Source organism: Lathamus discolor, chromosome 6, assembly GCF_037157495.1.
Source record: "Lathamus discolor isolate bLatDis1 chromosome 6, bLatDis1.hap1, whole genome shotgun sequence".
Taxonomy (NCBI): domain Eukaryota; kingdom Metazoa; phylum Chordata; class Aves; order Psittaciformes; family Psittacidae; genus Lathamus; species Lathamus discolor.
In genome coordinates, this window is record NC_088889.1 from 5,410,901 (window position 1) to 5,433,756 (window position 22,856).

The 22,856-nt window shown below is 43.6% G+C and overlaps 1 protein-coding gene and 1 long non-coding RNA gene across 2 annotated transcripts in view; one reads left to right on the top strand and one right to left on the bottom strand.

Annotated features, from left to right (window-relative positions):
* Nucleotides 1-20,160, top strand: part of HSD17B12 (hydroxysteroid 17-beta dehydrogenase 12) — a 94,532-nt gene extending 74,372 nt beyond the window's left edge. Inside the window, 4 exon segments of the mRNA XM_065685902.1 lie at nucleotides 4,822-4,903; nucleotides 10,993-11,058; nucleotides 18,161-18,310; nucleotides 18,506-20,160. Of these exon segments, the coding sequence (XP_065541974.1) occupies nucleotides 4,822-4,903; nucleotides 10,993-11,058; nucleotides 18,161-18,310; nucleotides 18,506-18,610 (403 nt within the window). The 3' untranslated portion in view covers nucleotides 18,611-20,160.
* LOC136017556 (uncharacterized) lies at nucleotides 1-22,790 on the bottom strand. Its single transcript, XR_010613977.1, has 3 exons — nucleotides 22,642-22,790; nucleotides 16,510-16,594; nucleotides 1-3,564 (listed from the first exon to the last, which is right to left on the bottom strand). It is a non-coding gene; the product is annotated as an uncharacterized LOC136017556 (long non-coding RNA).
* Between the last annotated feature and the right edge of the window lie 66 nt (nucleotides 22,791-22,856).

Sequence of the window (22,856 nt, forward strand, 5' to 3'; positions counted from 1 at the left end):
TTGTGTTGTGCTCTCTGGGAGTCTTCATTGCAGGTTGGGATTCAGCTATTCAGTGTTGCATAGATGCAGAGCAAATGTTTCACAGCTAAACCATAGTCTCCAAGCTAGTGGCCAGTATGGGAGTCAGTGTCCAGCACATCAGGGTGATGGTGAGCTTAGTTTGCTTAGTTAAAGCAATCACGAGACAAGAATAAGTTCATTCCATGTAAAGAAATTTGAATTAGGAAAGAAGACCCGATAGAGCTCTGATAGCGAGGTAATGTTTCCCCATAAAGCTGAAGTAGAGGATGGGGATTATATCATGGTGGTGGTAGCTATGTAGGGTTTGTAAATAAAAAGCTACTCCTTGCCCATGTATTATTATTGATAGGTAAATGGATGTGCCTTTTGTGAAACCCTCTGAAGATGCCAACATGACCAAAGCCATTCTGCTACCAAAGGAATTAATGTATCACATGTTGGAGCTTTGAAGTTCTAACAGTTTCTTGCCTCAGTTTCTTCTCTGTGTAAAGAAATGCCGTAGTTATCCCTTTGGCACAGCTGATCTCTTCGGCTTCTCCGGGCAGAATGATGTCTGCTTTACCTTTGGAATATCCTGCGTATGTTTTTCTGTTACATATTAACTCGGGTAAGATGATTTGAATGAAAGGCAGCAAACCAGGATCCTGCTGGCTTCCGATTCAGGCTACCCTTGAGCACGCTGTCGTGTTCCTTCTCCCTTTTCCTAACTACATGGTTACCTCAGGAATCTCAAGGGTAAATGTGCAAGAAGCAGCCTGGAAAGCAAAGGTTAACAACAGTGATTAAAACAAAACCCAAACACAACTTGATCTTGTGTTTTTGTGTGAGAACCCACTGTAAATCACCGCTCCATGCGGATGAAGACCTTGGTTTCTGTCCTATGGCAAAATAATTGAGAACCTTCCGTTTTCTCTTCGGTTTTGTGAAGTCGGTTGGTTTGCAGTGCGCAGAAGCACTGTCCGCAGCTGCCAGTTCCTGCACAGTCATAGCTCACAGGCCACATTAACACCACTAAGAGTCTGTAACCACAGGAGAACATGGATGTCCAGCAAATCCAAAGGCATGAATGAATGGTGCTTGCTGTTGGTTGCTCTTTGAGCCAACCATGAATTTCCCACATGGGACAGCGGGTTAGGAAAAAGGGCTTCAGGCTCTGGAAACCAGAATAGGAATCCCATCGTTATTCCTCACTTGTTCAAGGAGGATGTCATATAGAGTAGATAGATGTGACGTAGCATGCTGTAGCGTCTTGCACCTAGTTAGTGTGTACTTTCATGTATTTGAATGTTGGGTTTATGGCAAGATGCTACAAGGCAAATACAGAAGTAGAGTAGATTTTACATGCTTTGCAACCAATCTGTAAGGAGAAAACAGAATTGCATCTTGTCTTTTTATGTATAATAAACAGCAGTATTAGATGAATGCCACTTCTGGTAATGGCGTTTAGGTTCTCTGCTGTGGTTCCTCTCCTGTGCTCTGGACACTTAAAGGGACAATTTATAATCTGCAGCTTCCTATTACACTTAAATGAGCAGTTCTTATGTGAATTTTCAGGCTCACTGTCTGAGATGGGAGACTCATAGAACTGCAGATGGAGGCTTGATGTCTTTGGGAACAAAAAGAAAACCCCAGCAACAACAAAACCCAGTTGACTGTTTCTAGACAAATATCAAACTATGGTATTTATTGCCAGGGAAGTAGCAAGTGCATAATTACATTACAGAGGAAGCTTGCTCTTTCCACTCCGCGTGCAGCTAGAGCAGGCGCTGGTTGCCACAGCAACAGGGAGATGGCTAAATATAGCCTCTGCAGTGCTGGACCACTTAAGGTAGAATGATGGGGAGGTGTGAGGGTGTGGGCATGGTTCTCCTCACCTTCCCCAACTTCTTATTTCATTAATTGTACAGTTGAGTTGGATGGAGCCAGTGTTTCTTTTTGCCACACTGATGCTTTGTGTAGTTCTTCAGAACCATCCCTCAAAGCATTTCTTCTAAGAAGCAAAATTGTAATTGGAGTCATTGGAGGTGTTGCCCTTACAAGATGCTTCGCAGTTTCCTTTTATCTGGAGGTTTTAAGTTACAAGCTTTTAAGGCTAAGGCTGTTTTCTTTATAAAGAAAAAACTACCAACCACAGAGCCCACGGTGGCACTGGGTGCTTTAGACCAACCCCTGGAGCTTCTGCAAGGGGATGCTCTTCATTTGTTGTGTTTCCAGGAGGGTTTTCTTCACTGGGTTGGGTTCACTGCACCAAGATGATGGTCACTGCTCCTGCTGGAGAGTTGCAGTGTAGTCAGATGCTGCTTTACAGCCTGAATGCCAGCCTTTCCTCTAAAGCTTCAGCGTGTTTTATAAGTATGAGGCTTGTGTTTATCCATATAAACCCTTAACCTGTTTTTGAATCCTGGTAAGCTTTTGTCCTTAATTGAGTTTTGTGACAAGTAGTGACCATGGGAAGAACACTTCCTTATATCTGATCTAAATTCCAGGCTTTCATTTAAATAAATGCCATCTTTCCTTTGTATTCTGGAAAGATAAATGAAGATCTTGATCTTTGTCATTCATTAGTCTGTATACTCTTATCATGGCTGCTCTTTAATAGTCTCTTAAACAGCTAAATTGAACCAGTCTTTTCGCCTCATTGATACATAAGGGTTGTTTTTTATTTCTTCTTTTCCCGTTTCTTATATCATTGAGTTCTTAATATTTCAGTCCTATATCTGTAGGGATAGGAGTGTTCTGTAGACTGTCATATGGGATTCAGTGGGTCTGTCCCTGCCATTCTCACCGTAGAATCATAGAATATTTACGGCTGGGAAGGACCTTAAGATGCTGTTCTTCGGGTGGTTGTGATGACTGCTGCCCAAAAAGGAACTCCTTGCTCAGGTTTTCCAGGGAATGGCTTTAGAGCCCGGCAAGGTTTGGGATGAGTTCCTGTTCTTTTCTTCAGGATGCGTTGTTGGTTTTGTTAACATTGACTTTTTATCTGCCATCCTGTAGTGTGTTCCCACACCAGTCTGAGCTCTTCAAAAAGTTCCTTATAGGATTCTCCATTCTGGTTTTCTCTTAGAAACTGCATGAATCCTCATTTCACTGCTAATCCCTATTTGAGCTCATGACTAAATATCACAGCACCACCTGTCTCGACATGAAAAACTTCTGGCATCCTCTGTTAACCTTTTGCTGTCAATGAAAATTCATTATTAACGTGTGGGCTTATTTTCTCCATACTCCACAGTCTGATCCACGTTACTACTTTATTTCACCAACCAAACCTTGCAGGTAACTCCTGATAAATACAACAAGCTTTGGCAAAGGAGTTTGGAGTCCTGAATGACTGAAATGACTCTTTTCTGCCATCTCATTTCCAGAGGTGACTCAATCACAGATTTAATTCATGCTTGTATCACGCCTGAAGCCATGTTGGTTTGAATCCATTGTCATGATTTTAAGAGTTACATCCTTGTGATTTTTAATAGCCACTTAAATGGTTTGGTTTTAGGATGGTTACTTAAATCATCGTGGCAGCAGCAGCACAGGGTATACCTAGATGAACAAATACGAGAAACTCATATGTGAAGCTGCAGGAGTTGAGCTACATGCACGAATGCTCTCACTGCGCACTAAACATGTGGAATATCTTTTCCTTTTCCCCTCCTTCCTTCCCCTCCTTCCTTTCCTTAGCATGCTCAGGTAAACTGGCTTGAATGTTTTACAGGGTAAGAAGCAGCAGAGACGCATCTTTCACTGTGGTGGACTGTCTGGTAGCACCTTCTAACAGCATGCTTGCCCTAATTTGCCTGAACCTGTTTCTACCTAGCACTAAGTGTTATGTCTAGTTTTGTAGGTGAAACTAGTATCAGAAATAGACATAGAATTATAGAATCGTAGAATAGTTTGGGTTGGAAAGGACCTTAAGATAATCCAGTTCCAATCCCCTGCCATGGGCATGGGTGCCCCACACTAGACCATGTCACTCAAGGCTCTGTCCAACCTGGCCTTGAACACCGCCAGGGATGGAGCATTCACAACTCCCCTGGGCAACCGATTCCAGTGCCTCAGCAGCCTCACAGTAAAGAACTTCTTCCTTAGATCCAATGTAAGCTTCCCCTGTTTAATTTTAAACCCATTACTGCTTGTCCTATTGCTACAATCCCTACTCAATATTAGTCTGGATTGGGAAATCCGTGAGCCTTACTTTGTCCTACCTGAAAAGTACCCTTACTGAAATGTTCTTGTGGAATACCTTCCGTGTTACTGTAATATCCTGTAAAACAACTCTTAGGTTCTATAGTAATCCACTGAATATCTTCCATACTATATTAAAACACCTTTATCTTCAAGCAGTAGATTCCAATACATCCCATCTTGAAGATCCCTCATGAAGTAACATTTAGAAGATGAAAGGGATTCTCAAAGTGTACACTATACAACAAACTCGTGTTGCCATTTCTGCTACCATAACCTGATATTTAGAAGTTGCCTTTTGGACTTGTGCAGCTTTGGTTTTGCATAGTTTAGCCCAGTGTGTGTGTGTGTGTGTGTGTGTATTTACGGAGCTTGATTCTCTTGCTGTATTGAGCTCAGATACAAACTGGTATAAATTCCTGATCTACACCAATTGCTTGAGTACTTGTAATTGTGCTTAAAGTCATGTTAGTAAATCTCAGTTTAGGATTTGGCTGGGGTTTTAAATGTGTCTTCATCTCCATCCCTAAGGGTTTCTTTAGGCTTGCTGTGATTTTCTGAAACGTGAAAGATGTTTCCTTTATTTCATGATAATATCTTTTCACTGCCTTTCAGATCAAAAGGGGTAGTCCTGAACATCGCCTCTGCTGCTGGGATGTATCCAACTCCATTGCTGACTCTCTACTCTGCAACTAAGGTAAGCGGTCTTTTCCACACTGAAATCAAGTGTCAAACATAAGCCAACGCTACAGGAATAAATGTTTTGATGTCCATCTAGTGGTGCCTTCATGAACTAAAAGTCAGGAGTTTCTAATTTAGCTTCTTCCAATAGTAGAAGCTGGAAGGCTGAGAGAAAAATGAGTGCAAGGGTTTATTGGCATGGAAATAACAATTTTATCTATCTCATCATGCATTCTACTTTGACATGGAAAAGGATGCTAGTGTACCAAGCAAATTTAGCATGAGGTTGAGAAGGGACATTGACTTTTTGAATTTGAAACTCCATCCCCCAATCTTGCTGAAGATGTGTATCTTCAGTATACATATGTAAATGTTTACGTATCTATGTATTTAAGTAGGACTCTTCTGGTGCTTGTTGGAAGCAAATGTTTGTCCTCCTTTCTCATTAGCTACCTTAAGTTTAACATTGCAGGTAAGAGAAAGGATAGAGCTCTAGGGCCTCACCATTACCAACATTAGTCAACTTCTCTTGATCTGCTGACCATCCATCCTGCTAATATAGTCCATTATGTCATTTGATGTTCCTGCAGTGATTGGATTATTGGCTTATCTTCTCCCGGGCAGCCACCATAAATTCCAGGTTCTTTGCAGCAGGGCTGCTCCTCAACCAAATGAAGGCATGGTGTTATCCCACTCTGTATGCATTTCACTTTGTGCCAGTGGAGACATCTCAGGATGTTTAGCAATAATGAGGTTTATCAGGGTCTTTCTGGACTGCAGCTCTGTCTTGTCAGCCGTTCCATCTGATGTCGTCATCTGCAAAGTTGCAAAGGGTGTGCTCTGTGTCATCATCTAGGTCACTGATAGGAGATGCTGAAGAATATGGGCCTCAGTATTGATCTGTAGGGTTCTCTGCTTGTTGTCAGCCAGATGTCAAGCTGCTAATCACAGCCCTTTGAGCCTGGTGGTCCAGCCAGTTCTCAGTCTGACCAGCAGCTTGCTGTTTCAGCATGTATCTGCTCAGCTTCCAAATGAGAATGCTGCAGAAAATGCTGTCAAAAGCTTTGCTGAAAGGAAGATATATCTCTATACACACACATATAGTTTATATACATTAAACATTTGTTTCCTTCATCTACGAAGCTCGTCCACTCCATTGCCGAAAGTAGTTTGCTGTTGGTAAATCTGTGTTGAGTGTTTCTGATCTATCTTCTTGTCCTTTATGTGCTTGAAAATTGATTCAAAGAGGTGGGCTCCATCTTTCCACAAACTGAGTTAAAGCTAGCAGGATCATTCTTGCCTTTTCAAGACCCTCTGCAGTTGTTGAAGCCTCCCCTAGTTTCCATAGCTTTTCAGCTATTGTAGGCAGCAGACTTGTATACTTGTGGACTAGTTCTTTCAGCACTCTTGAATGAACCCATGGTGGCTCCATGTATTTGAATACATCCAGCTTCTCCGAGTAGTCCCTAAATTGTTGCTGTCTTTGCCTATCCCTTTCGTTACGCAAGACATGGAACTGTTGGAACAAGTCCAGAGGAGGCCACGAGGATGATCAGGGGACTGGACCCCCTCCCGTATGAAGACAGGCTGAGGAAGTTGGGGCTGTTCAGCCTGGAGAAGAGAAGGCTGCGTGGGGACCTCACAGCAGCCTTCCAGTGTCTGAAGGGGGCCTATAGGGATGCTGGGGAGGGACTCTTTGACAGGGACTGTAGTGACAGGACAAGGGGTAATGGGTTAAAACTTAAACAGGGGAAGTTTAGATTGGATATAAGGAAGAAGTTCTTTACTGTGAGGGTGGTGAGGCACTGGAATGGGTTGCCCAGGGAAGTTGTGAATCATAGAATAGTTAGGGTTAGAAAGGACCTTAAGATCATCCAGTTCCAACCCCCCTGCCATGGGCAGGGACACCTCACACTAAACCATCCCACACAAGGCTCTGTCCAACCTGGCCTTGAACACCGCCAGGGATGGAGCACTCACAACGCCCCTGGGCAACCGATTCCAGTGCCTCACCACACTAACAGGAAAGAATTTCCTCCTTATATCCAGTCTAAACTTCCCCTGTTTAAGTTTGAACCCATTACCCCTTGTCCTGTCACTACAGTCCCCGATGAAGAGTCCCTCCCCAGCATTCCTATAGGCCCCCTTCAGATACAGGAAGGCTGCTCTGAGGTCTCCACGCAGCCTTCTCTTCTCCAGGCTGAACAGCCCCAACTTCCTCAGCCTGTCTTCATACGGGAGGTGCTCCAGTCCCCTGATCATCCTCGTGGCCTCCTCTGGACTTGTTCCAGCAGTTCCATGTCCTTTTTATGTTGAGGACACCAGAACTGCACACAATGCTCCAGGTGAGATCTCACAAGAGCAGAGCAGAGGGGCAGGATCACCTCCTTCGCCCTGCTGGTCACGCTCCTTTTGATGCAGCCCAGGATACGGTTGGCTTTCTGGGCTGCGAGCGCACACTGAAGCCGGCTCATGTTCATTTTCTTATCGACCAGCACCCCCAAGTCCTTCTCTGCAGGGCCGCTCTGAATCTCTTCTTTGCCCAGTCTGTAGCTGTGCCTGGGATTGCTCCGACCCAGGTGTAGGACCTTGCACTTGTCATGGTTGAACTTCATAAGGTTGGCATCACCCAATGCTCCATCCCTGGCAGTGTTCAAGGCCAGGTTGGACAGAGCCTTGTGTGGGATGGTTTAGTGTGAGGTGTCCCTGCCCATGGCAGGGGGGTTGGAACTGGATGATCTTAAGGTCCTTTCCAACCCTAACTATTCTATGATTCTATGACTGGTGCATGCAGAGGCATGTGAGCAGGCTTTGGCTGTGCAAAGCAATAGAAGTGTTGAATAAATACCTTAACCTTTTCCTATCCTTTATCTCTAGGTTGTTTTCCTCATTCCTCAACAGATCCTCATTTCTCTAAAATTCCTCTTCAGACTAGTTTATCTGTAGGATCCTTTACTGCTACCCTTAATATCCTTTGCTAGTCTTTTCCTAGCTTGGATTTTATTCCTAAGTATCCAATACTGTGTTATGTTTCTGTTTTGTTACTTTTCCTTCTTTCTGTCTCTCATATGCTCATTTTTAGATCGAGAGGCTCCCTACTTAGCCAAACACTGAATTTTCCAGTTGTCTTCCACAGTAGGTTGGTTTATTTTACTAGTTCATAGTACTACTCTAGATCTACATTTCATGTTAAATTTGCCTGCTCTGCTTTCTCTTTGTGTCACTGGGAGAGTTTTGTCTTTTTGCGGCTGGTTTTATTACCATCCTTCCCAAAAGATACTTGTAGGGGTTTCTGAAAGTCTTCCCTAAAAGATGCCCATGGCAGGGGGTTGGAACTGGATGATCTTAAGGTCCTTTCCAACCCTAACTATTCTGTGATTCTATGTGCAGTTAACACGGTAAAGATGAATGACTAAGACTAAAGAACTAATAAAACTAAATGCAAAAGACATTTACATTGGTATTAAAGGAGTATGGCACGGCAGTGTTTTGAGGCACACCTAGGAATCACCTTAAATACCTCAAGGATTTCAGGATCTAAGCAGAACCTTGATAGGATGAAGAAACCTTCAGTAGTGTCACTCATGTCAGGACAGACCTACGTTTCTTCTAGACCTTTAGTAATGTCTTCATATTCCCAGACAGGAATTGATGCACACTGCTTTATTCATACTGAAGGAGGGGATGGTTAAGTTTAGAAATCGTGAAAGCCTGAATTAGTTTTAGCTGATAGAAATAGCTGTTTCCTGAGAGCTCAGTTCTTTGTTTTAATACAAAAGGTCACTTTCGTTGTGACAGCACCTTCAGCTCTATGGAATGAACTGAGCTTCTGATTTTAGTGCTAATGTGCCTTGCACTGCTTTGGTTAGTCTTTTTTCAATGAGAATCTCAAATATTTCTTCCTCTCCCCCTAAGAAACTCAGTTACAGGTTAAGTAATCTGCTTATTCTCAGCACTGCTCATCTTCTTCTACCACAGCAAGATTAGTAAGCATGAAAGTGACTCCCCTAATGTAGCTATAGAAAGACTGTATCTGCAATGTCTAGGGTTTTTTTACCTCATCTATATAGACGGGGTTTAAAGCATTGTATCCATCAGGTCTAAGTCAATGGCTTTGGCTAATTATCAGGAACAGACGCAGTCCAACTCTTTAACCTTCCCGTGGAGAATTCCCACTCTTACAAGGAAATGAGACCCTTCTAAAGGCATCATAGTCCTATTTCTTTAACAGATTTACCTATCTACCTATGGTAATACTAATGAGAAGTGAAATATTATTACTTCCCCTCCCCACATCTTTAGTATTTGGGTTTGTTACTGGATATCCAAGGGGAAGCAATCTTCTTGCATGCAGTGCTTATCTGCTTGTTCAGGGCATATTTCCTTAGAGACAGTTCTCAAGGCTGTTTTAAGTTAAAGGTTGTTGGGGGGGCTTGAGCATCTGGAAGCAGAAAACCCAATTTGCCTTGAAATAGACTCTTCAAGAAGGAAAAACTCCAAAGCCTCTATACTGGAAGTTGCTTTCCCTTCTTATGTAAGCATTCTCTTCAGTGCAAGCTCTTTGCAACCTGTAGAGATGACACTCTTTTTATATAGTCTTCTGTATTTGAAACTGATTTTAGGCCTTCTTTCATGTAGAAATAGTTAGAAATTGAATGATCGAAGCACTTAGACACAAAATGTTTTTTACTTACTTTTAATAGATTATTGATACACTCCGTGCAGTTGTACATCTGGCAACTGTGTTCAGGGGCTGCAATGAGCTGCTCACATGTCTATACAAGTGTCTTATTGTTGCAATAGGACGGCTAGCTCACTTGAATCGTTGCTGCTAGACCAGACTTTGAGTCTGGTTTCTGTTGAGTACTGAATTTCATTAAGAACTTACACTTGAGGGAAAGGGAGAAGAAAAGAACAGTTGGACAGAAGACGAGCTCTTCGTGGTTTAATAGGCACTCTTCTAGCTTGTGTATGCAACTTGAAGGTGAAGAATAAAAGGATCTATCTGCCACACAGCAAAATCTAGTTTTCTTTTGGGTCTTGTGCATGCTCAGAAGAGTGGCTATAGACAGAGCCCTGTAGCATGGGAGTGTTTCTGCGGCTCCTTGTATAACTGAGTTCGGTGGGATGACCTTGGTAGGAAAAACACCAGGCACTGCAAACTGAAGTGCTGGTTTCAGTTAGGACTTGTATTAACTCATTGGTGAGTGAAGGAAGACTGTAAAGCAGGTGCAGTACTAGAGCTTAGGTGTTCGTTTTGAAACTGGTCTGAAGAATCTGCTTCTTGTTTAGTGTATATTTGAGCTTCAAGCACGGATAAGATAGTTCAGTTCCTTCAGTTGAAGATACTTCATCCTACCTGGCTGCATTGTTTCACTAAACCAAGAAGCCAGAGCAGAACCTGATATTTTGTCTCACTGGACTGCAGAAGGGAAAAGTGGGAAAGTGGTTTAGGAGCACACAGGAAGGGTGAATCTGTGCTGGTTTGAACTGCCAAATAGCCTTGGGTTGTTAGGGCAGTGCTTTATTGACATGGTTATGAAGGCAGCTGTATCGGATGTGAGGGCATCTTGAAGGCAGGCACTAGCATCCACCTTTAAACCCTTCCACTTCTCTCTCTCAGCTTTTAGTCTTGTAATTTCTAAAATTTCCAGATATTTGGAAGAGGATCTGTGGAGATGGACTTCAGGACTTAGAGGAAATGTCAGCATAGGGTGGCACTTCTTAAAACTGTAAAGGCAGAAGGCTAAGTAATTAACCATGCATAAGAGAAACCTACATAAATAACTGTTAAACCAAAAAAGTCTAAAGAGGTGATATAAGTAGGGAACATGCAAAGTCTTGTTCTCCTTTTTAAACTAGGCTTTACGTATTCCTTCTAAATTAAATAGGTTTGTTTAGATTGAGCCTTACTTCTGTATAAAGACTGTGAGCACAGGGTTTCTATTCAGATGGCATTGCTCTGATATGCAAAGTTTCTTTGAAAACCTAAGGTTTTTCACTTTGAAAACTAAGCAGTAACTCAAATATGCTTCCAGAACCCTGCACACTATAGTTTCTATTTTCATGTGTAGCATGCTGCATGTTTCCCTTCTTTCTCTCTAGGCTTTTGTGGATTTCTTCTCCCAAGGCCTCCAGGCAGAATACAAGAGCAAGGGCATCATTGTGCAGGTGAGTACAGTTTGTTTCATCTAAGTGTGGTTACCACAGCAACATTGGTGTCTTGGTAACAAAAGGGAATCAGCATATTCTCTTATTCATGAGTGTGTGACACAGATTACGGATAAGGATTTCCTTTGATCCCATTAGCCGCTTGCTTAAGTTACTCTGGAACAATGTCTGGAAGCCATAAAAACAGGGTTTGTTTTTGAGCATGGCTTGGTTATGGGATTGGTGTTTTTTAGCTAATCGTGGTAATTGAACCTTTAAGTATAAAATATATCCCATAAAACTCTGTGCAGCTGTAGAATTCATCTTTATACAACTTCATCTACTGAATGGACTTTTCAGAGTGCATTTGTAAAGATTCAGTGGGCAACTGCTCAAAAGACTAGAATGGTGCCTGTAGTGTAAGCATAGCAGCAAGAACAGAGAAGAGCCTCAAAGACCCTTTGCATGTAATGGATTGGTTTAATTTTCTTTAGTCCTGGATTTCCAGGACTCCCCCCCCCCCCCCCCATTCGTTTACCTTTCATGATTTGATTGTGTTTGATAGGCATAAAAGCAAGTCTGTCACAGCTTTATGGGATTTTGCTTTAATATTACTTCTTACATATAAATGTAACTGGAATTTTCAGCATTGACTGCAAACATTTGAGTTTTTCATTACTTATTACATCTGTACTGCGAAGACGATGGTGTATCTCTTTTAAATTCAGTTAGGGATCCTCTTACGAACAGGATTAGCCTATGTCCATGCCTGGCATTCCCCTATTCTGTATGGTGGATCTCAAAACCAGCTGGAGAGGAGGCTTGGAGCAAGCTGCTCTAGTGGAAGGTGTCCCTGCCTGTGGCAGAGGGTTGAGACTGGATGAACTTTAAGGTCCCTTCCAACACAAACAGTTCTATTATCTGAACTCAAAGGTGCTGTGAGGAGTAAGGCACAAAGTTGTCTGCCTTATTTGTGCAATCATGAAGTGTGAGAGCACAACTTTTGTTACTGGCTAAAGCCATATAGAATTTGTTCCCAACTTAAGCCTATGTTTCTTTTTTGATGTATTGGCTTTTTTTTCCCCTTTAAGCATACTTAGCAAAACAAGAACTTAGCACTAGGATGTGTCCTGCTGTTTAGTATCCAGATGTTTAGTATAATCATAGAATGGTTAGGAAAGGACCTTAAGATCATCCAGTTCCAACCCGCTTCCACAGGCAGGGACACCTCGCACTAGGCCAGGTTGCTCGAAGTGCCGTCTGACCTGGCCTTGAACATTTCCAGGGATGGGGCAGCCACAGCTTCTTTGGTCACCCTTGCACCAGTGTCCTGCCACTCTCATAGTAAAGAATTTATTATATCCAACCTAAATCTTGCCTGTTTCAGTTTGAACCCATTACCCCTTGTCCCATATCTACAGTCCCTGATGAAGAGTCCCTCTCTGGCATCCTTGTAGCTCCCTTCAGATACTGGAAGCTGCTCTGAGGTCTCCACGCAGCTTCTCTTCTCCAGGCTGAACAGCCCCAGTTTGTCTCTGTTACAATGTCCTGTTCCAGTTCCTGAGAGAGGATTGTGTAAAGAAAAAAGGCAATTGCTGGGTGAGCTATTTTCATGCAGTTACTGACCCTTTAATGGCAACCTCGTTTAAACCTAGCTTTAAACCTTAGACTAAACATCGTAAGGGGCACAGTTTATTTTGGGGTCTCTTGGCAGTGGAGAGGAAGATAGCAAAGGTGGTCCCTGAAAGCATTGTTATAGACCTTCTGGAGATCACACTAGACATTAGTTTTGCGCTGATAGCAGATCATAACTTGCTATAGAGCACCCAAACCATAATTTCTCAGTGTTTGATGCTGTGCCCTAGCACCCTGGGATGCACCTTCAGATAAATCAGTGGGCAGCAATGAAGGATGCATACAGAGGTACTACCTGAACAGGTACAGGTTCAGCATCCAGGATGTGTACTCTCCGTTCTTGAAGTGGATTAAACTGGAGCATTGTTTAGTGGTTTTTGTCTCCTTATTACTTTCTCACAGGGCTTTCCAAGTCATTCCCTGACTTCAGCCCCAAACTGTCCTGCACTGGGTCAGTTTTTATACAGTTTTTATACAGTTTTAATACTGAAAGTTTCTTGCAGCTCTCTTTCCCCTTTCACCCTTCCATGTTACTTCTATCTCCCCAGTGTGTTTCCAATTGTATTACTTGCAGATTTAGCTTCATTATCAGACAGCTGTTCTTCTGATCTGTTTCATGTACTGTGGTCACAGTCTGCAACTGACACTGAAAGAACTGTTACATAGAATCATAGAATCATAGAATAGTTAGGGTTGGAAAGGACCTCAAGATCATCTAGTTCCAACCCCCCTGCCATAGGCAGGGACACCTCACACTAAACCATCCCACACAAGGCTTCATCCAACCTGGCCTTGAACACTGCCAGGGATGGAGCACTCACAACCTCCCTGGGCAACCGATTCCAGTGTCTCACCACCCTAACAGGAAAGAATTTCCTCCTTATATCCAATCTAAACTTCCCCTGTTTCAGTTTTAACCCGTTACCCCTTGTCCTGTCACTACAGTCCCTGACGAAGAGTCCCTCCCCAGCATCCCTATAGGCCCCCTTCAGATACTGGAAGGCTGCTCTGAGGTCCCCATGCAGCCTTCTCTTCTCCAGGCTGAACAGCCCCAACTTCCTCAGCCTAAATTCCTGACAGCACTGTTTTTTTGACCATAAATGTAGACAGTGCACTGCCATTCTGAGTTATGTGGGCCTGATGACCAATAGCTGTCACAGCTTCAATTTATTATGCTAATTTTATTGCAATCCATGTCCTTGTCGCCTTGTTCCAGCCTAAGTCACTGTAAACCACTAATGAATATTACAAGTACTTTCCTGTGAAGCCTACTCACGTTATCTCCTTCAAGTGCTCAGGAAGACTGCATCCCTCTTAGTTCATCTCTGTGACCTTCTGAAGTGTCCTGCTTTTAATTCCACACTTACACTTCCAGCTAAGATGACCATTCAAACCAGCTAACTTTTACCATGCCAACTTGTGCAGAGTACCCCTGTGTGAAAAACCTAACAAAATGCAGGGGGGATTTGACCAATCTCTGATGTTCAACCTAAAGTATATCATGTTTCTCAAGGGGATTGCCTCCTTTGTGGAGGTTTAGCTTAGTTTTGATAATTGTGCTTTTATTGCAATTTCGCCATCTTTAGATTAAATATATATTCTTTTTGGCCTACTTAATTTTACAGAAGCAGCACAGTAATAGCATAGGTTAAAAAATCTCTGTGTGCTTACATGGAGAGAAAGAGACAGGCTGAAAGAAAAGGAATGAGGAAGAAGACAAGGACTTCTCAAGACTTAGAATCATAGAATCATAGAATAGTTAGGGTTGGAAAGGACCTCAAGATCATCCAGTTCCATCCCCCCTGCCATGGGCAGGGACACCTCACACTAAACCATCCCACCCAAGGCTCTGTCCAACCTGGCCTTGAACACTGCCAGGGATGCAGCATTCACAGCTTCCCTGGGCAACCCATTCCAGTGCCTCACCACCCTCACAGGAAAGAACTTCTTCCTTACATCCAATCTAAACTTCCCCTGTTTAAGTTTTAACCCATTACCCCTTGTCCTGTCACTACAGTCCCTAATCAGATCACCAATTCAGGGAAGTGTTCATTTGAAAGGATCCCTAGAAAGCTTTCTAGTCCAACCTCCTGCTCCTAGCAGTGGGATTGCCGAGCAGCAGTGGGATTAATGCTAATGCTGCGTCATGGGCTGGTTGTGGGTGGCTTTATCCAGCCAAATCTTGAAAACCTTCAAGGGCAGGGATGCTGTGGCCTCTCTGCACAGCCTGAGTGTTGTGCTGCTCTCTTTGGAAAAGGCTTTCTCCCTAGTGTTCAGTCTGACAGTCCACAGCCAGAATTGAGAGTTTTGCCATTGCTATTCTGTTTGGAACAGTTTGGCTCTCATCTTTGTAACTGCCCTTGGAATAACTTTAGGCAGGTATTAGGTCACCACCAGCCTCCTTATCACCACAATAAATAATCCCATCTCTTTCTCCGGGTATTCACAAAAAGTGTGTTGTCACCACATTAATGGCTAATGGCATTGCCTTCCTTCTGCAAAGCTTTTTAGCTTTCTATGTAGCTCAGCTTTGGCTGCTGCAGTTCTTTCCCCTTTACATCTCCCACCCTCCTTTTCCCCACAAAGAAATGGAAAGAAACTGACTCAGAAACACCCAAGAGTTCAGGTCTTTTCTGAAGGTAAAATAGGTGACAAAATGGTGTAAATGAGATATTCTGACTTTGGGGGCTTATTTTCATATGTCTGTAGCATAATAAGCAGAGGCTTCTGTTGAAGAGATCTGACTTCTTGCATCTGTTCAACATTGAGGACCCCAATTCTGGCCAGTTTAATAAGCATCAGAGGTGTGAGCAGTATGAGATGTTTTAAGTGAACAAGAGACATTTTACCAACATAAGCTACTTTGAGGCACGTTTTGAAACTGGAAAGCAGGCTCAGCATTCCCTGGATAAAGACAAGGAATTTTCTATACAGTTACTTGCCCAGGTAGCGTGGGTTATGTCTGCCTGAATGCAAGGCTTTAGGCAGTTTGTTCTTAATCTGTCATGCCAGTTTTAGATAGGATTCATAAATGTCTAAGCTCCTTGTGAGGAGGAAGAAAGGGGGAGAAATACTAGATTCAACAAGTCTCTTCATAGCTGTTAAAATATGGCACAGTTAATAGGAAGATGGTAAATGTCACTAAAATTAAATACCTGTTTCTGGAGAGCATTGGGGGGGGGATGTTGGAGTGTGATCCTATGCTTCTATGTGCCTTGAAGTGTGTGGATCAATAGCTAACCGGTAGTGCTGCTGTATGCTTGCTTTTCAAGTATCCTCATGCACAATTGTTTGCCCTTTCATGCTATCCAGTGGCTTAACTGGGTAGTACAGTTCACTTAAGAAGTCTGTTTTGAGCAGAGGGTGACAATAAATCGTAACTATAACTGTTGTGACACTCTGGGGATGTTGTACATATGATTTGGTGGTGAATAAGCAGCTTAGAACTGTTTTCTTTTCTAAAACACTAAACTAGAGATTCTGTTTAGAAATATAATCTGAAATATGGATGAAGTTCACATTCTGGAGCTGAAGCTAGGTACTGATGCTGTTATGCTGACAGAATGAGTAGTTTTCTTATCCAGGCATCTGTAGCTTTTGGTGACTTTAAAGGCAGTGGTAACTGCTTACACTCCTGAAACTCAGGTCTCTGTTTTTTATCTCCATGTGAAAGTGGGTAATGCAGTATATTATTGAAACTCCTATTTATTGAACTACTGAAAATCCTATTTATAGAAAGAAGTGCATGGTGGTTGTGGTTTAAACATGTTTCAAGCATGTGTGGTCATTGTTCTTTGAGAACAATGTGGGGAAGCAGGTTTCTGAGCTGTAACTTACCCGAATATACTGAGTTTTGAGACAGTATTCTCATTTTGAGTTCCATTAGTGTAGCAGAAGTGGATCCACGGTTCTCTGACATCTGCTGTAAAGGAACATGAATGACAGTGCTCACTACTGTATGTGCTGAATCACTAGTACAGCCACAGGCAGGGTCTTAGGAGGTCATTGTGTTGGTATGGTCCCAACCTTTCTAAGCATGTGAGATCTGGTGCGTTTAGTATCTTATTAAGTAGCTATAGACCAGGGCTTTTTTGATTACCTTTTTAGAGGCCTGCGTTAAGGACAAGTTGAAAGCAATGCCAAAACCATAACTGTGAGGAAAGAGGGTTGCTTCCTAGTGTATAGAATCACAGAATAGTTAGGGTTGGAAAGGACCTTAAGATCATCCAGTTCCAACCTCCCTGCCATGGGCAGGGACACCTCACACTAAACCATGACACCAAAGGCTTTGTCCAACCTGGCCTTGAACACTGCCAGGGATGGAGCATTCACAGCTTCCCTGGGCAACCCATTCCAGTGCCTCACCACCCTAACAGTAAAGAACTTCTTCCTTATATCCAATCTAAGCTTCCCCTGTCTAAGTTTTAACCTGTTACCCCTTGTCCTGTCACTACAGTCCCTGACGAAGAGTCCCTCCCCAGCATCCCTATAGGCCCCCGTCAGATACTGGAAGGCTGCTTTGAGGTCTCCACGCAGCCTTCTCTTCTCCAGGCTGAACAGCCCCAACTTTCTCAGCCTCTAATTATATATGCATTTCTGTTCTCCAGTAGCATGAGCTAGGGATAGGTGGAATGCGGTTTTGGATTCCTCAGGTCTGTTTTGCCCCACCACTGTGGTATCAGTGTCCCTCTGTCAACAGTATAACCATACCTCTTCCTCTTGGTCTTCTATTATGCCAGAGCCAGGTAGTTCTGAGACCCAGCATCACTTCTGTTTCTTTTCTTGCTATAAAAACCCATTAACTGTGCTTCATTTCTTGATTCTTCCTTCTCTCCTTGAGGTCTTCCACTATCTTACTGATACCTGCTCCTTCCTCTGAGGCCCTCTGTGGAGTTACAAGCTCAATGTTCCAAGTCTCCTGGTGTTCCTTTTCTCCTTCCTCCTGTGTTCATGTTTCTCTCTGTACAGGTACCAAGCTGGGGAGCTGTTACTCAAGTATAAAATGCTTGTCTTGGGTTCTGCGCCTGCTTCCCAAATAAATGTTGGGGGTTTACTACCGAGAAGCAACACTACAGCGTTTTCTGTTAAACAACTGGAATGAAGTTTTGTGCTTACAAAGCAAGTTGTAAGAAAGACTTTTCAACCATACACTTGCAAAAGTGGTTTTTCTAGGGCCCCAACTGGGGATGCTGGCTGTCAACAGGCCACATGTCAAATATCACCCACTACATATCCAATGAAAAATGGTTTTGATGTTGTAGGTTATGATGTTAGAATGGAAAAGAAGGCTGGCTCAAGCTGGAATTCAGTGTACAGCTTATCTAATTTCCAATGATTTTCATTCCTTGATATCACAGAATCATAGAATAGTTAGGGTTGGAAAGGACCTTAAGATCATCCAGTTCCAACCCCCCTGCCATGGGCAGGGACAAATATATAAGTTAATCTGAAAGCATTCTCTGCTTAACATGATCTTTCCTGCATGCAGAGCGTTCTACCGTATTACGTGGCTACTAAGATGTCCAAAATCCGCAAGCCAACCTTTGATAAACCCAGCCCTGAAACGTACGTCAGAGCTGCGCTGGGCACCGTGGGCCTGCAGTCCCGGACCAACGGGTGCATACCCCATGCGCTCATAGTAAGTAACCTCAGAAAACGTAAGGATTTGGAATGTCCTTTAACTGTTTGTTATGGAAGAGTAAGAATGATTTTGAATACTAATTATTTGTGGTGTTTAACTTCTAATTATAACTTGGTAAAGTGTGTAACTGTTAGATATCCCTTAGTACAGGCTGTGAAAAGCTAAGACTTCTCCCCTTTTTTTCCCTTTTAGGGATGGATCTTCTCTCTTCTACCTACATCTACTGCCATTAATTTTCTCATGAAAACAAACAAACAAATACGGGCCCGTCATATGAAAAAGATGAAGGAGAATTAACTTGGAAGCATCTTGATCTCGGAAGCTTGAGATTCCTGTAGGTTCCATACCCACTACACCGAATGTTCTAAACATCTTCAGTCGTAGGTGTACTTTCTAACAAGCAAACCAGTCTTGTTTTGAGGATACAGATGAAACAAGGCTGTTGGCTTCTAATATTGATTTAAAAATAGGCTTTATTTGTTTATAGATATTAAGGTGGGGGGGGGGGGAGTGCTTTGGACTAAAATAGCACTGTGCTTTAAGAAATACTCACATGGACCTGATCAGACATTGTGCTGTTGAGGAACAGCTTGGTTGTATAGTGTCCATCACATCTGTGTGTTGTGCGCATGGGTGAAGGGCAGAGAAGTTCTCACATGGCCCTGGATGGTTGGGCAGGAATGGGAAGGGAGCATATTTACTTAAAGAGGTAACCATGCACTATGGACAGTGTGTAACGTTCTCCCAGCTCAGGTTTTGGGTTGCTTGCAGGGATTCTTCTGTCAGCCAGCTTGTGGGGGCTCCCTTGCTTACATGATCCAGTGTGGTTTTTGGTTATGAACTTGAGGGAAATGCGCCAAAAACCAAAATAAGTGTAATTGCTCATCTATAAATATATGCATAAGATAACGTTGCGAAAGGTATTTAAATTCTTGGGTCTTGAATATGGATTCTAACTTTTCAGTCATATGTAATCTTGACAATTTGTAATAATAACGTTTTTACAAGTTCAGTGCCTGCTCTTTGTACTAGGTGGTGATAACACAATGTAGATAAACGTCACAAGTTGTGCTACGTGCTGGTTCACTATGCAAGAGTTTATGGGTACTTTAAATGCAGAGCTTGAAATGAGTTACTCTCCTTGTTAGCGATGATGGTTAAATGCTTTCTGAAGGATGTACCAGGCTGTCTTTTTGGTGAGGTCCTTTGAAATGTGAGTCCTGACTGTTTGAGACAGCTTTAAAAAGGAGAACCAGTGAACTTCTTTACATGTAGAACACGTTTGATTTTAACTGATGTGTTTCATGGTTCTGTTCCAAAACGAGTGTTCCAGTAAGGCTGAGGTTACCCAGCTCCGGGGATCAAACTATATGATATGTCTGCACTGCTGTTGTCTGTATTTACTTACTCTTCCAATCTTGGTCTTTAACATTCCTTTTAGAACCATAAAATGCACTGCAACTTACAAGGCAAATCCAATTGCAAGCAACTACCTACGTTGTCTGTGGTGGCTGAAGAGTGGAGGTTGTTTTCTGTCCTTCAAAGAGTCATTTCAAGCTCTGATTTTGAAGTCAAGTGTGTTGTACCGAGATGTGATTTGGGGCTAACATTTCTGTACATTGAAAACAAACCTGAATACCGATGCAATGGTGCTGATCAAATCTGAGACGCAGATCCTATCCCATAGTTTTCTTAATTTTGTTTTTGGATCAGGGATTGGTGAAGTTGGTGGTATTGGTTCTCTAAGAGCACATGGCTTGGTTTGCTCTGGATCTGTTGTGGAAGCATTGGACTAAATCTGTAAGTTTTGGACTTTGTAAAACAAATTAAATGGAATTAACTCTGAATCTTTACTGTGGTGTGGTTTTTACTTGTAATGTTTGCCTGTACATTCAAATGCCTGATTGTACTTCATTGTATATAATAATGCAGTGAAAATGATGGTACTTTTACATGCTAAAACCAAAGCTTTTATTAATCTGTTTTCGTGGTTGTTATCTATTTTACAGTGCTGATACTTTAAAATCACTGGAAAACAAAATAAACTGTTCATTAGAACTATCAATTAAGCTATTAGTAAGAAATAGTTATTTCCAAATACACTTTTCTCACTGTTGAAGGTGATTGGAAAGGTTTGTCTGAGGGGAATAGCATGCCTATCGCGCCAGTGCCTGTCGGGTTCACACTTGAACTTCCCCTGAGGTCTTTGCTGCAGCTCGGAACATAAGGGAATCAATCAGTTTTTAACCTAAATTGCCTTGGCTTTGATTGCGAATGTCTGCTCACCTCAGTGTTAATGTGTATTCACTGGCTTCTGATGTACTTTGAAATACGCTGGGCATGTGATGGAAGACAGAGGAGGGGTTACTGGTGGTACTGTTGTCCCAGATCAGGGCTCTTCGCTTGGTGTGCAGAGAGCAGATTAACACGTAGAGTTGAGATGTTTATTTCATGTCTGTGCAGAGATGGGTGCTGGGTGGTAACTCCATAGAGCCAGCACACCCTCACCCTGCCCGCTATTCACTTCTGTACATATCAAACAGTGGAAATCGGTGTTTTCTGTAGATGTAACGGTCTTTATCTACAGTTGTTTGCTCTTACATTCTCTTGTCTGAAGACAAGAGTATGCGTTTATTTCACTACACATATTCAATGTGTAAGGGTCAGTGTGGGTGAGGGTCTCATCTCAGGGGGTGTTGTAATGAACCAAGGTCCAGAGAAGGGCCACAAAGCTGAGCTGAGGGATGCAGTATCTCTCCTGTGCTGAAAGGCTGAGAGCACTGGGGTAGTTCAGCCTAAAGAGAAGGCTCCAGGGAGACCCTAGTGCAGCCTTTCACTTAAAGGGGCCTATAGGTAACATGGGGGGAGACTTTTTAGTGAGGCCTGTTGTGATAGGATGAGGTGTGATGGTTCTGAGCTAGAAGAGGGAAGATTCAGGCTGGGGGCCTATGACGATGCTGGGGAGGGACTCTTCATTAGGGACTGTAGTGACAGGACAAGGGGTGATGGGTTCAAACTTAAACAGTGGAAGTTTAGATTGGATATAAGGACGAAGTTCTTTCCTGTAAGGGTGGTGAGGCACTGGAATGGGTTGCCCAGGGAAGTTGTGAATGCTCCATCCCTGGCAGTGTTCAAGGCCAGGTTGGACAGAGCCTTGGGTGCCATGGTTTAGTGTGAGGTGTCCCTGCCCATGGCAAGGGGGTTGGAACTGGATGTTCTTAAGGTCCTTTCCAACCCAAACCATTCTGTGATTCTACATGAGGAAGAAATTCTTTACAATGAAGGTGACAAAACACTGGCCCAGGTTGCTCAGAGGTGGCTGCCCCATCCCTGGCAGTGTTCAGGGCCAGGCTGGATGTGGTTCTGGGCAACCTGCTCTAGTGGAAGGTGTCCCTGCTCATTGCAATGGGTTGGAACCGGGTGAGCTTTAGTGCCCTTCCACCACGACCCATTCCATGATTCTATCCCCTTTTGCATGGCTGAGCTTCGCAGAATTGCTCTGGTCTCCCTGATCTCTCTGAAGTTGTCACTTCTCTGATGCAGGGGGTTCATGTACTGGCCTTCTCCCTTTGCTCGAGGTCTGTGAGCTCTTAGGGAAGCACTGTTGTTCCTCGCTATAGGCATAGAATCATAGAATAGTTAGGGTTGGAAAGGACCTCAAGATCATCCAGTTCCAACCCCCCTGCCATGGGCAGGGACACCTCACACTAAACCATCCCACGCAAGGCTTCATCCAACCTGGCCTTGAACACCGCCAGGGATGGAGCACTCACAACCTCCCTGGGCAACCCATTCCAGTGCCTCACCACCCTAACAGGAAAGAATTTCCTCCTTATATCCAATCTAAACTTCCCCTGTTTAAGTTTGAACCCGTTACCCCTTGTCCTGTCACTACAGTCCCTAATGAAGAGTCCCTCCCCAGCATCCCTATAGGCCCCCTTCAGGTACTGGAAGGCTGCTATGAGGTCCCCACGCAGCCTTCTCTTCTCCAGGCTGAACAGCCCCAACTTCCTCAGCCTGTCTTCATACGGGAGGTGCTCCAGTCCCTGATCATCCTCGTGGCCTCCTCTGGACTTGTTCCAGCAGTTCCATGTCCTTTTTATGATGAGGACACCAGAACCGCACACAATTCTACAGTTCTACAGTTACAGGCAGTTCTACATTACTGACTTTTCCCTCCCTTGCTCGGGAATAAGGGGAAGGACTTCCACAGCGCGTCCGCTCCTGCTGTAGAAGGGGCTCAGCCCCGGGCGAGGGCCAATTCCGGTCTCCCTTTACAAGCGCGCACTGCTGCTTTCCACCCGAGGGGAAATGGGGGTGTCACTTACACAGTCAGAAGCAGCCTCCTCCCGCGACGTGCCACGTTTTGACCGAAACCCTTGACTTTCAGCCGCAAAGACACCCCTGTGTGCGGCCCTCCCCGCCGCTGCCCCTCAGCCGCACCGGGCCCCCCCCTCCCCAAGCTGGGCCGGGCGGTTCTTTGGTTCCGCCTGCAGCGGAACCCTCGGCGCTGGCTGCGGCTCCGGCGGAGCGGGCGGGCGCT